Source organism: Chiroxiphia lanceolata, chromosome Z, assembly GCF_009829145.1.
Source record: "Chiroxiphia lanceolata isolate bChiLan1 chromosome Z, bChiLan1.pri, whole genome shotgun sequence".
Lineage (NCBI taxonomy): Eukaryota > Metazoa > Chordata > Aves > Passeriformes > Pipridae > Chiroxiphia > Chiroxiphia lanceolata.
Window position 1 is genome coordinate 22,841,874 of NC_045671.1, and position 16,145 is coordinate 22,858,018.

The 16,145-nt window shown below is 40.1% G+C and overlaps 2 protein-coding genes across 2 annotated transcripts in view; both read right to left on the reverse strand.

Annotated features, from left to right (window-relative positions):
* ARHGEF28 (Rho guanine nucleotide exchange factor 28) overlaps positions 1–2,709 on the reverse strand; it is a 109,753-nt gene extending 107,044 nt beyond the window's left edge. The window contains exon 1 of the mRNA XM_032676555.1: positions 2,648–2,709. The gene's annotated coding sequence lies outside the window, so the exon portion shown is untranslated. The remainder of the gene's footprint in view (positions 1–2,647) is intronic.
* Positions 2,710–7,578: 4,869 nt separating this feature from the next.
* UTP15 (UTP15 small subunit processome component) lies at positions 7,579–16,121 on the reverse strand. The gene is made up of 12 exons (XM_032676560.1): positions 15,892–16,121; positions 15,456–15,548; positions 15,187–15,371; positions 13,848–14,026; positions 12,939–13,064; positions 12,166–12,301; positions 10,992–11,076; positions 9,836–9,985; positions 9,552–9,653; positions 9,222–9,355; positions 8,700–8,758; positions 7,579–8,207 (listed from the first exon to the last, which is right to left on the reverse strand). Exons 1-12 carry the CDS (start codon positions 15,979–15,981, stop codon positions 7,984–7,986), a joined length of 1,563 nt encoding a protein of 520 aa, XP_032532451.1. The 5' UTR covers positions 15,982–16,121; the 3' UTR covers positions 7,579–7,983.
* Positions 16,122–16,145: the final 24 nt, after the last annotated feature.

Here is a 16,145-nt window from a genome sequence, read left to right on the forward strand (position 1 = left end):
AAAAAAGGATCACATTTTTTAACCTTTTAAAAATAGGCTTGGGTTTTAAAACACAGAAACAACTCTAGGAAAAAATGCCTCTTACAACAGAAGCCTGCTCCTGAGGTTGGCAAAATACATTCTTTATGCATTCCTGAATTAAGATTCTTAATGTAGCTTTTTCATTTCAACTAAAAATAAAATGGGGCTCTAGATTTTAGAAACCTTAAAAATTTAAAAGTTGGTTATACATTACTGAAAGAAAAAAAACCTCCCAAATGTATTTGTAAGGTTACTGAAACAAAATAAAATATGTTTGATAATATTGCCAGATACCCGTCTTACCTCCCTTACCCTTTCAACACCCATTTTGACAGAGATAGTAGCTATCTAATTATGAAAGTTTTAAGAGCTTTTAGAATTTAGTACTCCATAGTTTGGGCCCTATGAAACTGTGGGACCAGAGGAAAAGCAAACCCTTTACAGAGTTCATGTAGCACAGTTGTACAGTTTACTGGCAAGGTAGAAAAGAAGTGGATCAGAAATATTTGGTTCTAGATAGGCATTCAATGCATGCTCCAGTGCTATCTGTGACACTTCATCATTACTCAGGCTTGGCCATCCACCAAACTGCTATAACTAACAAGGTAAGGGAATATTCTGTGTGTTTAATGACCCTTTTGTAACCTGTATTCCACTTTTGTGGACAGTTAGAACTGTGCCACATTAGCCACATTAAGAGCTAGAAAAAAATTTTTGATACATAATTCTGATATTCAAGGAAGCAGCTTCTATTGAGAAGGGCAACTATTGCACCTTATAGCCCTCTTCTAACTAGTCATGTAGTTTGGTGGTATGTGCTTGTTTTAACGATGCTAAACCTGAAAGATACAACTCACAGAGCTCAACTAGTTGGTACAGAAATCTATAAAATTTTGAAATTTCTGTAATTTTTGAAGAATTTCAACAGACGACATTGAGGAAAGTTTCATAAACATTCCTAGACAGGTGGTGAGAAGATGCTACAGGTGTAGTAATATTCAAGCCAATACAGAAGAGGAAAAAAATAAAAAGGAGCACTTCAGTCAAAAAGTACAAAAACTCCTCATACAAGCAAAGACTTTTGCAGCTTCAATACTTGGGCACAAACATGCATTGTGATAAAAATTCTCCTTTCTGTTCTGGGCACCACCTTGGAAACTAAAATACTTATTTGCAGAAGGTACACAGAACACATATTCCTGCCTTGAGATTACCATATTCCCCATATATAACTTTCCCAATCAAGATATGCATGTGCTGACTGATGTGTGCCCATGCAAAGAGCTGCTTTTGGATGGTAAAGCCAAAATCTGGGCAAATCTGAATCACTGCATCAGTCATAGTGTATCCTTCCTATATCGTGGTGCAAATTCAATGTGTTATTCAGATCCAAAGAACATCAGGTCACTACACACTGTACCCTTTTGAAATGACCCCACAAAGGAACTATTCTCAGGAGGAGAGAATGGGAACTTCTGTATAACAGCAGCAGCTTCAGATCAAGCAAAAGGAATATTCATTCATGATATTACAGAACAAAATGTTGGCATAAATGTCTAATTTGCAAGTCAAATAAGAAGGCCAGATGAGTTTCCTGGTAGACTATTAAGATACATCTGCACAATCACTTTCTTAGTTACAGTCAATATTCAAACATCACTCTGGAAAAATAAAAGCACTTAAATACTAAAATATTTTCACCTTTTTGTCCTGTCAATTTTTCACACTGAATTCACAGAATAAAGTTAATTTTTTACCTACGTAGAAAAATCCCTCTTACTCAAATCCTACTTCCACAATATGTCGTGAAGAGCTATTATCTCTGTAAAAGAAAGCATCTGTTAGATTTTCAATCACATTTGTGTACCTTATAATGACTTATGAGGAGAACTATCTTCATTTTTGTACAGGACCAGATACAGAGACAGGAACAAATCCATAAAAATGAAAGAGAATTTTAGAGCCCTTTTTTCTATAGAAAAATCACTGTGCAGGTTGAAAACTGGCCCATCTCTAAGCTCTGCAAACCAGTGTCTCAACAAAATGCACCCAAGAACTGCTTCAAAAGTTGCTTATTATTTTACCATTAGAAAAGCTTTCATTTCCTTTACATTTTTTGGGTGTTAAAGAAGTTAAAGTAAATAAGTTAAAAACTTTTGCTCTGTCTGAGAAAGGCAAACACATTTATGATCAAAACTGAGTACCTTGTCCACACTGGGGCAAGAACTTGGAAAAAAAACCACGAGTGGCTTTTACTGCAAAATAATGACCTTAAGAAAAAAACACAACATATATTTAAAAAAAAAAAACCAAACAAAAACCCCCATAAACAACAATAAAAAAATCCCACAACATACAAATCCCTCTCCCCCGTTTTGGGGCTTTGAAAGGCAAATGACAGCCCAGGCACACGCTTTGCCGGGACACTGGTGGAGCCTGGCCGGGCGCATCGCGCACCGTCCCAGCCGGGGAATATCCGCGTAGCTCCCCGGAACTCGACGTCGCGCCCCCGCGAAGGTTCAGGACAACGCGGCGCTCCGCGCCCAGCGCAGCAGCCCCGGGGCTGCTGGGCAGCAGGTGCCGCGGGCTGGGCTCCCCGCTCCGCCCGAGACAGAGGCCGCCTTACCTACAGCGAGCGTCCCGGGAGCGGCTCCGCCGCCACAGCCGCCGCGGGAGGCGGCGGCAGCGCTGACGAGCCGCCTGAGGGAGCGCGGCGGAGCGCGCCCGGCCCCGCGGATGCACCGCCCCTGGGCCTCGGAACCCCGCGGGGCGAGGGAACAAAGCTGTGTGACGGTCCCAGGCAATGGCAGGGTGGTGCCCGCCTCTTGAGAAGCAGACTCCGGGGCAGTCGCCCAAGCTCCCCCCCCGGCAGCTGGTGGGACAGCGAAGGGACAGCGGGAGCCCGGCGGGGAGCCCTGCGCTGCCCCGACTGCGCCCCGGTCCCGGGCGGGGAAGCCCCGGCGACTTTCGGAGGGGCGCGCTGCCCTCTCCCGGCCGGAGCGCAGGGTGTGAGCCCGCCGGCGGGGCAGGGGCTGCGGCAGCCCCGGCACTCCCTCAAGGCAGCCGGAGCCTTCCCCTCCCTTCCCGTCCTCTCCGCTCCGGTCCGCTCGTCGGGCGGCGGTCCCGTAGTCGGCAGTACGCGGCTGGGATCTGCCCACGCAAGGCGCTGGTTGATCAGGCTGCTTCCCGGCCGCTCCAGGCGTGTTTCGTGCGGCATAGTGCATCGATCCCGATAAACCACACCGCATTTCGGCTTTTCAGCTGCCAAGCATATGCAATACATAATTTCAGCTGTTCTTAAAATCATCTTATGTTGATTCCCTAAGCCTCTTCTGTCAGCCTGTTTCAGTGGTAATGACGGTGAAGCACTGAGGATGTGGGGTTTGTGAGTACCAGCTTGCGGATAGGGACTTCCCAAGCTCCCTCTTACTGCACTGTAATTGAATTCGTGTCCTGTTTGCTGTTGATGGACAGTATACTTTCTTCATAACAGCAGCATTTTAGCACAATGTCATGGGGATGAAAAAAAGGTTTACCCAAGTGCTGTAAGCAGTGCATGAAAGAATTAGTGTTTTACTGTGAGACAGTGGCTGGTACACAACAAAGGTGTTTATTTCCTTGGTAGCCCAAATATCTGGGAAACACAGGATCAGAGGAAGAGAGAGAGTGAGAAAGCATAAGAATGCTGGGTCTGTTCAGCCCAGAAGCAGAGTTTAAGTAAGGTCCGAGTATTAGTTTATTGAGCAATGCTACCTCTTTAAAACTAACTAAGCCAATACTAAAAATGTTATCCAAGTCCTCCAGTGCTGTCATCTGAGATCAAAGGTCTATTGCCATACTTTTCCATCCTGTACTCTTTTCCCATACCTACAAAGATTCTTGCAGCTCCTGACTCTTAAATGGGAAACCACTTGCAATGAGAATAGTAAGCACATTAATAGTGTGTTGATAGTTTAAAAAAATTGTACATAGAATAATAAAATCCATCTGACAGCTGATATTCCAAGGCCTACATATTGCCTATTCAACTGATAGAAAAGTTGTATCCAAGCTGGTAAATGCACTGGAAGACCCTAGTTAATAGCACAAGATCACAACTTGACTCACATTTCATAATAAAAAATTGAAGCTTCTCAGTTATGTATTCTTACCAGATGTCCTTAACACAATTAAACTCTGCTAATTCACTTACCTTGAACCATCTAAATGCATTATAGTTTCACAAGCATTTTCAAAAATTAAGCATATTAGACTGCTGTAACAGAGCACAGGTCACAAAGGTACTGCCCTGGAGGAGAGGTAGAAGTCAGTAGAACCCCATTACCACCCTGACCGTTTCAGCAAGAGACTCATGGCTTTACATAGGTGTGTGTTCATCTCTAAAGTTTAAACGTTTTGGTGTTTTACTTTGGGTAGCTGATCACACAGAAAAACATCTCTGCATAGTACAAGGAAACAGGGACTTTTGTGCTGTCCTTGTCAGAACAAGTCCACAACTCTGAGCAGCAGAGATAACCTGCTGGTTACAGTGTGATCAGGACTTTGGAAAGTTAAATATACCAGAAGGAAAAGGTACAGGTGGGTGCAGCCAGGTTAAGGGTGGGTTGCAACCATCTTAGAGCACCTTTCCTTTACATCCAGCCCCAGTATACTTTACTGAAAACATACAGAGGGATTGCTTTACTTCAGTTGCCATATTCACTCACCACTGAATATAGCAAGCTATCCAAGTGCATGTTATCCTAGAAAAGAAGACAAATATAGGTGCATCTGCAGAAGCTGGAGACTCAGGATTTCTTCCAAATTTTCACAATTGAAAAAGATACAAAAATTACTATCTAAAGGTTGTAATTGAATTTACATAATTTCCAAAAGGATGTAGTATTACTATAAGATACTGACAGGCCTCAGTTCCAGAGTAAACCACCTCCTGCATTTCTATCATGCAAATCTGTTGAAATACAAAGGTATTTACCCTCAAGAAGTTAGAATATGTAAGAGATCTAGCAATAAAAGTTTCACTCATTAGCTGAATTAGCCCAGGGAAGAGAGATCAATGCCTTCCCTGGGGAATGTTCAGTTGAAGGCTTGATAAAATCAACACTGACCAACCAGCTCTTCTCTCCATTTTTCTCACATAATTCAGGTGTCCGAACACAGGAAAGGGAAGTGTTTACTATTAATTCTAGGTGCATTAGAGAAGCCTCCACACTAACTGTGCTCCTGAACCACAACATTCAGTGATTATTCCCTCTTTCCAACAAAAGTGCATTATATAATTATTATGTATTATATAAAATGAGAACATGAGCAACAGGCACCACAGTGGTCATAACAGTATCTTATGAAAGCTCCTTGATAACTTGATTATGTTGGTACTGAAGAAAAGCTTGCATAATGTAAAAAAATCTTATTAAATGGGAAAAAGAAGCTATTACTTTTCATTACAGAGAATAACAGAGACACAAAGTTTAGACAACTTTGGCAAGTTTGTCACCTGAACAAATACTAGCTTTCAATGCAGAGGTAGTAAATCCAGTAGAATTCATAATACAACTTGTCAGTCAAATAAGTCTTCCAAATTTCTTTTTACTAGTCTTGTTAGACATCAAGATCTTAAATAGCATTTGTTTCCCCTATGTTTTCATTAGATTTCCACTTGTGTAGACAATATCTAACATCTGTTTTCATGTCTACCTTGGCAAACTCACTTGGAAGAATATCATGAATGGTAAACATCATAACACATCAAATTACTCTAAGATCTGAGAATCATCGAACAGTTTGGGTTGGGAGAGACCTCTAAAGGTCATCTAGTCCAATCCTCTTGCAATTACTTCAATGTTTACAGGGATGGAGCAACTACCAGCTCTCTGGGTAACCTGTTCCAATGTTTCACCACTCTCATTGTAAAAATCTTTTTTATGTCTAGTCTGTATCTACCCTTCTTTAAGATTATAAAAATTACCCTTTGTCCTGTCACAACAGGCCCTGCTAAAAGGTTGTAATTGTCCTTTTAAGTATTGAAAGGCCGTGCGGTCTCCCTGGAGCCTTCTCTTCTCCAGGCTGAGCAACCTACCCCAATGTTCTACCCTCCAAGTCCCTCAGCCTGTCCTAGAAGAGGTACCACAGCCCTCTGATCACCTTCATGGCCCTCCTCTGGACTCATTCCAATAGGTCCATATCCTTCCTGCACTGAGCACCTGTCTTGGGTTACACAGATTCTGGTATCCACCTTTTCTTTTCTCTTTTCCCCAGATATGTCCTTTTTTTTTTCTTTTTGGTGTTTTTCCTTCTTTAAAGAGACCGATTACTAGTGATTACTGACTCAAACATTTGACCATATACAGTGACTGCCCAGGCACTGTAAGACACTGGACTATTGGTGCCTATGGCTCAATCAGCAGTCTGCTTTGCTAACAATGTGCAGAGTGGCGACCCAGGCCAGGGGCTAAAGGCGAGCACATCCGACACCTCAGGCTACAAGCTCCGGTCACATTGAGCTTCTCATCCACCAACACCTCCAAGTCTTTTGACTCAAAGCTCCCAGCTTGTGCTTGGGATTGCCCTGACGCAGATACAAGACCTTGCACTTGGACTTGTTGAACTTCATGAGGTTCACATGGGCCCACTTCTCAAGTCTGTCCAGATCCCTCTGGATGGTATTCCGTCCTTCAGGTCTGTCAACTGCACAACTCAGCTTTGTGTCATCTGCAAACCCACTGAAGGTGCATTCAATCTATTGTCAATGCAATTGATGAAGGCATTACACAATAGCGGTCCCAGTAGAGACCCCTGAATGACACCACTTATCTATCATTCATCTCTATCTGAACATTGAGCCATTGACCAGTACTCTCTGGATGCGACCATCTAACCAAATTCTCATCCACCGAACAATCCATCCATCAAATCTCTCTCTCCAACTTAGATCAAACTAATCACTATTTTAATCCAACTTCTTCCTATGCTTCTGCTAGCCACACATCAAACTTTGAGACACTAAAATGGATACATATCTTAGACATGAATATTGTCAGTAAGAACTGAGAATACGCTTGATGTCAAGGTTAGTAGTTTTCAAGCCATGGAACACTACGCTGCCAAGAGAAATGTGTGCCTTCAACTCCAAGCAATACTGGTTCACAGAATAAGGCAGCTCTAGGAAGAGCCTAGTGTCATCCTAAATGTACTCAACAGCCTTTAGCATACCTCTGTTTCCAATGTGTACATAGTGATACAGCACTGCCTGAAGTTAAAATAAACCATACCCTACCATTCAAACACATACTGATAACAATGTAGACAGAAAGTGACAGAATCAAACAAAAATTGAGTTCTGACATTTAACTGAATATTTTCTCACTGCTGTGTATTTTCCTTATTACAATAATTTATTTTGAATTAATTTCCCTTTAGAAGTATTATCTACTTTCTATATAATTCATATTTTTCAATATACATAAGCATGCACTTCTCTTCTTGAGTCATTCTGCGATTTCCGATGAATTCATGGAAGTCTGAAATGAAGATGAAGCAGGGAGAGAAAACACAATGTATCAAATGCATATGCCGTTTTATTCCTATTTCCAAGGATGTGAGACAGGATACTAATCTTAAATAAGGGCAATGACACGTTAAAATTAGACAAACCTCAATTATTTTCTAGTAAATAAAATCAAATCATTATAGTACTGGATGCCAAACACACACTTTAAAAAGTTACACAGCTCTGGAATAAAACTTTAAAATTCAATTGTTCAAAAAATTTTGCAAGGAAAATCTTGAAAACTTCCTTCTTTCTCTGTCTTCAGCAATCAAGCCTATTCAGCAATACAGTTTGGAAGACAGATCTTCAACCTAGAAAGGCTTATTTTGACAGTCACTATTAGAAGTTACAAGGAGAACAGATCATATATTCCAAGTTCACAATATTTTTGTGACAATTTGCTGTGATGGCTGTCAGTCATTCCTATTTGTTTCCATGGTCTCTGCAAGACCATTACTTTTGTTCTCTTCTAGATATGTATCTCTTTTCTCAGTAAAAGTAGCAAACAGTGTATCCATCATTCCCAAAACTTCTAGTAGTTCCTCTTGATAGTCAATCTCTTTTCCTATAGCTTCCTGAAGTTTCAAGAACTGTTTATCAACAATCGCTGACTGCCCAACCACAGGCTGATAAATATCTGTAAAAAAAAAATCACTTAAAAATCCACATATTTATAAAAAGGTGAAAATTATAGTAGCTAGTTAGAGATGCTTTTAAGTAATCTGGCATAAGTCCAACCCTGTGGACAAATAAAACTTTAATGGTGTTCCATAAATAGTGGTCATATGTACTCAATGTAACAGTATGTCAAACTAATAAAAACATGTTTTTATGACCTCTAATACCATTTTTACCTCACAGAAGAAGTTACTTGTACTATGTAAGCATAGAAACATGAAGCATTAAAGGTACTTAGAGACCACGAAGAGCTTCCTGCAGGCAGTGCAAATCAGATACTGACTGCAGTTAGAGTTATCTGGCAATGTCTCTTTTTGGATCATTCTCTTGACATTGACTTCATACTTATAAACAAACCCATAAAAGTTTGTTTTCTTTAAAATGTAGCACTTTCAACCTTATTTCCAAGCGAGCTATATAACTTCGAGAATCTTTTTTGTGTTGCCCTTACCAGTGATCATATCTGCAACAGTGACCAGCACAGGAGTAAATCGTGGCTCAATCACACGCCTGCAAAATTGGAAGACATTCTAGTTTTACTGCTTTTATCCACTGCACTTCTACCACCAACAAGCAGCTTTTTCACACAGGCATACAGACAACTTCTTCATGAAGACACAGCACAGAACAGCAGTCACAGATGCAGGTCAAAAAAAACCCCTATATGTGGTATTCACCCTCCTCCTTTTGGGAAGATAGTGGGGGTTGGAGGACTGGCAAAAGTCTCCGGTACATGACAACATAACAGATCAAGGGTTGAATTTCTGTTAAAGAAGTAGAATATCTCATACTATCAGCAAAACTCTTCTGTGCTAGTTGGTAAACTGTTTCAGACCTATCCCAGCTTGCGATCAGAATGCAAAAGGCTTGTGAGAGCAACAATGTTCTACCTGTGATCTGTTGAATTCTATGACAAGGTATTAGAAAATAAAAGTTTCAAAATAGTTAGAGGGAACTCAGGTTAAAATAATACCTTGCCACAAAGGTAAGGAGGAGATTAACTTGCTTCTCATCTCGGCCTGCAAGTGCACTCCTCAATGTTCCTCTGCGATGTAGTTCCTGCATAACTGCAACTGTAACTTCAGGAGTATGAAGCATGATGGGTGGCTGGACACACAAAGAAGAGTTTAGTACCAAAGCAGTATCTTTACACACAACACAGGGCTGATATCAACAAAACCAAAATGGAACCCAAGTTTGATTCCTTTCTAGTTACACACTAAGATAAAATTAGTTTGACATATAGGAAAAATTCACATCAGGTGATATCACACAACTCTGATGAGAAAAACCAATGCCTCACCTCCAGGACTGCATCAAGAGCCTTGGAAGACTCAAAGCTCTTCAGCAGCTTGTCGTATTTCCTCAAAACACGTTTTACAGGTTTACTGACACAGAAATCTTCCTAGGATTCGAAGAAGAGTTCAGAATTAGACAAATACACACACATAATAGATTAGACGTATTACCATGAACAAGCTTGTATGTCTTTATACATTTCCTCCCTTCCCTTTCTCCAACCCAGCACATTCCAAAAAAACAATTTTTGACAAGGGCTTCAGTACATATTTTCTCACCACCTCATACCTGTTTTGGCATGTAAGTTCTTCCTTTCACATAGGTCCTATATGCTGGTTGTCTCTTCTTTTGTGACTTTTCATTCCTTTCTTCAGGTTTTCTGTGTTTAACATTTAGCACCCCATTGGTCATGCCTACAACTATAGTTTCATCTTCAGGCTAGAACAAAGAAATCACAGAGTTAGGACCCAAGTATTTTATTTGCTGCTCTATCATGGAGATTTTTAAATTTTTATGCTTTGTGATAAGGCTCAAATAATAGTGTGACAGATACCTCTTTGAGGTCCCATGATCAAATACTTTGTTCAAAACAGGGACAGCTTCAAGACTATGTTCATAAGCAATATTACAGACTAACTAGAGAATCGAGCTCAATTATGCATTAACATCCTTCTGTAAGTGTGAGGTTTTGTTTTTTTCAATGGCATACAACTGCCTTTGGCCTGTTGCCTTACAACAGGCATGACCACCACCTAGGAGAAAGCAAAGCTATCATGGAACAGCAGAATTTTGAGAAACAACTGAAAGTTTTTCAAAACACTGGTCACTTGCATAACAAAGTAGGTATAAATTTCACTCAAAGAAGCTGCGGATGCTCTGTGCCTTTAAGTGTTCAAGGCCAGGTTGGATGGGGCTTTGGAAGGTGTCTACTGGAAGGTGTCCTTGCCTCTGGCAGGGGGGGCTGGAACTAGGTGATTTTTTAAGATACCATTCAAGCCAAACCATACTATGATATAATAAAAGGCTATAGAATTATGACAGTTATGATGGAGATCAGCGGGCCAATGTCTCATTTAAAGGCATCAACTGAAGATAATGAAGGTTCAAGTGGAACAATAAGAAGCAATTCTTCACACAACAAGTATGAGAAATGTGGAGCTCCTTGTCAAGGAATCTAGGCAAAGTTTCAAGTTTGCCGAAGCTCAAAGAGAGACTGAGTAGGCTCATGCAAGAGAAATTCTTTAACTTACACAGAAATCACACTCTACTGAGCTAATTTTTCATGTATTTATTACTCAGGAGGAATATAATCAGTCATCCCACTTTGCATCCAACAGCACTCTTCTGAAACACTTCCAATAGCCACGAAAGCAAAATTAATTACTTTAGTGACTTAAAAGGTATCAGTAATTACCTTATCTAGGAAGATGTCTACTGTACTTACCGATAATGCAAGACTGAGGATGGATGTCGCATAATTAAAGCTGTGGACTACTTTGTAGGATGTAGTACTGTAAATCTTCACATGCCTATACAGAAAAGTAATGATAGAACTATTGTTAGTAGTGCCTTATCATAGTCACTTTACAGGAATTTCATCACTCTCAACTTCTATAGATCATTTAAGGAAACTGAGTATTGATACGATGCATTCCCCAGACTACCACTGAGCTTCTTAGTAATTACTATTAAAAGATATCCACAAGTCAAGACAGGATTGCTCTTACCCCAGAAAAGATGAAAATGGGGCAATGACAAGAGAAGAAACTGAAGGCAGATGTAGTGACTATCTGACTTCAGAAATGCTTATTAGGAAATAGCATCACTTCAAATTTGTTCTTAAATTTTAAAGGTAAGATCTATTAGCAATTTCTGGACGTAAATCCACAGATATTGTATCCAGCTCCTCCTTAATGATTTCATTGAAAGTATCAAATATTTAAAAAATGGGAAAACAAAACATTATCTTACAAGGATGAACTGTAGTGTTATGTAATCATAAAGCCTGAAGTAACCTAGGAATTACACAAGGGAGGAGGGAAACAGACCACTGTAATTTCAGACCACTTCATAATGTTTTGGAGACAACAGACCAAGTACCAGTATTCACCAACTTAAACCAACCAAACAAAAAAGGAGGTCATCTTTCACCTGTCATCTCAGGTATAAAAAGCAACAGTACGAGACAGAAAACTCAGGCTTTTTAAAAGTGAATACTAATACACTTTTAGCTATTTAAACTGTATTAAAGAATAGTTACTTTACAGAGACTGCAAAGGTCAGTTCAGAAATTAAAAAAAAACAAAACACTTATTCAGAAGTTGTCCATGTGCATTCCCACATGGCACAAGCAATCCTTACTGACATTCAGGTTAGTAAGAAGAAAAGGTTAAGGCATATCATAGAATCATAGTACAGTTCAAGGTGGAAGAAACCTTTCAAATGTCATCTAGATCAACCCCCCTATAATAAGCAGGGACATTAGTTAAATACCTTGGCCCCAAAACCTGTTCTCAAGTAAAGCCCAAAAAACATGGACAGATTCACAAATCCTTTCCTTTCAAAGAAATAAAAGTTCTAAAGAATTTAAATCTCAAAAAGCCACAAAATGTACTAACCTGTCCAGGGATCCTGACAATAACCTTTGTCCAGAGCTGTTCAGGCATAAACAAGTTACAGTTTTGTGGTGATTTTTAAGTGAAACTAGTAACTGTCCGCCTTTTAGTACATCCCAAACTTTGACATATCGACCTCCTGTGAAAAGGAAGCACATAAAACAGTCTTACATACATACACATTTACGCTTCTCTGAAGTTCTCACAGAATAATACAGTACCTCCTTCATGACACAGCTTTCTGTACCTACTCACCATCCCTTCCATTATGACTGTCTCCTGGGACAAGACACACTACAAGCCTCCTCCTTTTTAGGCCATTCTAAATGGAGTTGAATGATTCAACATACTCCTTACCAAAAAACCAAAAATCTGTAAACCACTGGGTCACAGGACTTAAGATGCAATGGCAAGAAGAGACTAAAAAACCTTGTCAACATTAAGAGAAAGACACAGTCTCATCTTTTCAAAACTTCTTAAGTATGTTTATTCCTTCACTTCAGCACTGAGCTAATTAAAGTCTGTATTTTGTCATTAAAAATGTCTTTTTTCTGGGTGGGCCTACTACAAGAATATCAAAACAGACAAAAAGAAAAGACCCCTACTCACGCCCTCCAAATAAACACAGATTCCTAAAGAAGATATTTGAGAAATCTAGCTGTTACATCACTTACCACTTCATTACGAAACTAAAGCACCACACAAAAAATAAGTAGCTGTAGTATTTCTCAAATTACGACCGCAGAAAAGATATTTATTTCATTTTATTGAATTACCTGCAGATACTAGAAGTCCACCAGAAGGGAACAGAAGCACGCTCTCCACGGGATGGCCATGTTCTATTGTCATGACACTACTTTTTGTTCGTGCATCAAATAGTTTCACAGTGTGATCATAGGAACCTAGAAACACCACCATAAATGGCTTCAGTTTCATAGTTTCAATTATGTCAGGAACTAAAACAGCCATGTTCTACAATCTAAAGGAGCTCCTGGCTAATAGTAACGTTTTAAACCACACACTTAAAAACTCTATGTGGTTTACCTTGGTTATTTTATAGCCTTCAGGCAACATAAACTTTCTAATTCTAGCCCTAGCTTCATCTCAGTCCTTAAAAGTAATTTGCTTTAATTTTATTTCACTTCCATTAATGAAGTGTATTTACAACAACAAATACTAGGCAACCTGATGAAACCTAGACTCTTGTGCCTCTGGATGTAAGGAATATTAGGGTTTTTTCACAGCAGCTTACCACAGATTAATAGAAAGCTACTGCCAAGAAAACCAAAAGGAATGGTTTCAAAGAACTCTTCACGTGACCTTTCATTCTGGAGCCAGAAACTACTGTCCTGCTCTGGAAACCTGATAAAATACCTCAGTCAACTCCAGCCAAAGGATACATTCACAGTATTTTCTTAACTTTCAAAAGCTAGTTAGAACAGTTCTGTTAACCCTAATAGGCTAAAACAAAAGATGTTAAAACTCAGTTCATGTTGAGTTTCCCCAAAACGTCAGTGTCAAACTTAAAAACCAAGCAAAAAAAGGAAACAATAAAGTAGACATTGTGTAGGAAGACTAATTCTCCACTATGAAAATATAATAAACAAGATCCTACTGAATGAAAAATCTTCTTTCTGCATTTTTCTTCAATCCAAAAGAAGCATAGATAAAGAATAAATTTGAACCTGTTATAAAGACATCCGCATTCACTTTACTTGCACAGCCGCATCTCACGTAGTCAGTATGCTCACTATATGAGACGATTTCTGTGGCACTTGGAATATCCCACAAATTTGTTGAATAATCATCACCACCAGAAAATATCCTGTATTTATCGGACAGGAAACCCACTAGATGAACCGGTCTAGAAAACAAAGTCCACAATACCCAAAGTCAAAATACAATGTGTTTCAAGAAGAGTTAGTCTGTATGAAGAGTTTAATAAAGTATGTTAACTTAGAAGTGCAAGGTGGTTTTTTACATCAGAAGTTACAAAGCCTTACTTTAGTGGTTAAAATATTTTAGGTTTTGTATTTCCAGGCAGAAAAGGGTCATGCTGCCAGATGCTTACCTAAGCACTGATATGGTATGCTTTAAATGTTTTACAGGTCTCCTTGAAAGCTCATTCAAAAGTTCTAAATTCTGCACTTGTTACTTAGAGGTCTGTGTGCTAGCACTGTACTTTAGAAAACATTTACAATAGATTTTAAGAAAAATTTATTATAGTAAATTTTAAGTACGACTGGTTTGGACAATCTTCCCATCCTTTAAAATTGCTATTTAAATCTTTATTGTCAACATAACATCCCAATAGAGAATGATTTTTATGGAAAACACAGATACACAGATCTTACTACAGTTAACCTTGTCATTAGAACGTAACACCTGATCTACAAACACAGACCTCAAACAGAAACACAACATCAACCTGGGTGATTTCCACTGAAAGGGGGGTTGTTGTTCTACATAGATGAAATACGCATTGGTCTTCCACAGCACAGCAACCTGTTCAAGCATTGTCTTCTCCTCACTGATACACAGAACTTCTAACTCCTTCCCCACCCCACCCTATCATGATGAACTTTTTATGGTTTGGTTTGGTTTTTTAAGGGATCCCTTCTCTTCCTGGCATATTTCTTCATTGCTTTTGTTTAGACACTTTTTAGAACTCTTTTCCTGCCAGCATCAAATATAATATACTTATCAGTGCCAGGTAGTCACAAAACTGCATCTACACAACATATTACCAGACACCTACTGGAAACAGAAAATGTATTTACTCTTCTCTATACTCTATGCATATTTAGCATTTAAAAAAAAACCTCCCTCCAACTTAGAATTTAACTGTAAAATCTGCTTTTCAGTTAAGATCTGAGAGAGATGAGACAGTTGCAAGCAACATGTAACAGTATTACTCAGATTTTCAGCAACATGGGAAGCAGGCACATAAATACTATATGCTGGTGAGGCAGTGGCACGGGTTGCCCAGGAAAGTTATGGAGGGAAAAGCCAATACTGTCTTACTTAGTGTGCCCATCAAACTGCCTCAGTGGTGCTCTCCCACTGACGTCGAAGAGGCGGATGCTGCTGTCCTCGCTGCCCGCGACAAGCAGCTGCCCATCGTCCCTGTACGTGGCACTATATGCAGCATCTCTGAAGCGAGAGAATGTTTTGATGGGCTCCTGGGAGTAACGGCCATAAATGTGGATCTGGAAAAACAGAAAGGCGTTAAATTTTCTTGTATCATATCAACACAAGGACAGCATCATAAAAACCTCAGAAAAGCCACTTACCCTCGAGGAGGCTGTGACAGCATAGTTGTATGGTGGGACTGGGGAGAAGTCAATTTTACTTACTGCACCAAATTCCTTTATCTGAACGGGTGTCTAAAACAATAGTAGCAAAGATCATGAAAAAAACATTACCACACCATCAAATAGGAAAACAGCAAAATAAAAACTACTTCCTACAGAGAGTTCAAAACTCCTTTAGAACCAAATCGTTTCTTAATTACAACGATACCGAATTTCACTTCTGCCAGTCTCTACTCCGGCTCTCGTAGTTTTTTTCCAATACACTCATAACAACTGATCCATTCGTTACGTGTTTTCATGAAAAACAAAAAAATACTAACTCACGCGTCTTTACAAAATAATTCGATTAGTTGCACGAAAGCGGTAAAAAAAAAAATTCCAGGGTAGTAACTGAGGCTGTTGGGCCGCCTCCTACCTTGTACCCTCGCCAGTACAGCGTGTCCTGCGTGATCTTCTCGCCGAGCTTGGGGCACGCCTGCACCACCACCGGCTTGTACGCGGCCATGGCGCTCCGGGCGCGGGGCCTCCGGGCACGGCGAAGGCTGCCGCCGCGTCTCCCCTGACCTCTCCGGGTCAGGCGGGGGCTGTCCGGGAGAGGCTCGGGAAGAGCGATGGGATCGGGACACGCTGCGGGCGCGCTATGGCGGCACCGGGCCGGCCGCGAGGAGA

Bases quoted from the DNA above. Each gene is read 5' to 3' on its own strand.
- UTP15 (XM_032676560.1), bottom strand. From the start codon at position 15,981: ATGGCCGCGTACAAGCCGGTGGTGGTGCAGGCGTGCCCCAAGCTCGGC. The intron at 14,027-15,186 runs GTAAGACAGTAT...TTTGTTTTCTAG, and splicing joins CAGTTTGATGGGCACACTAA to ACCGGTTCATCTAGTGGGTT. The intron at 9,986-10,991 runs GTAAGTACAGTA...TCTTTGTTCTAG, and splicing joins TCCTCAGTCTTGCATTATCG to CCTGAAGATGAAACTATAGT.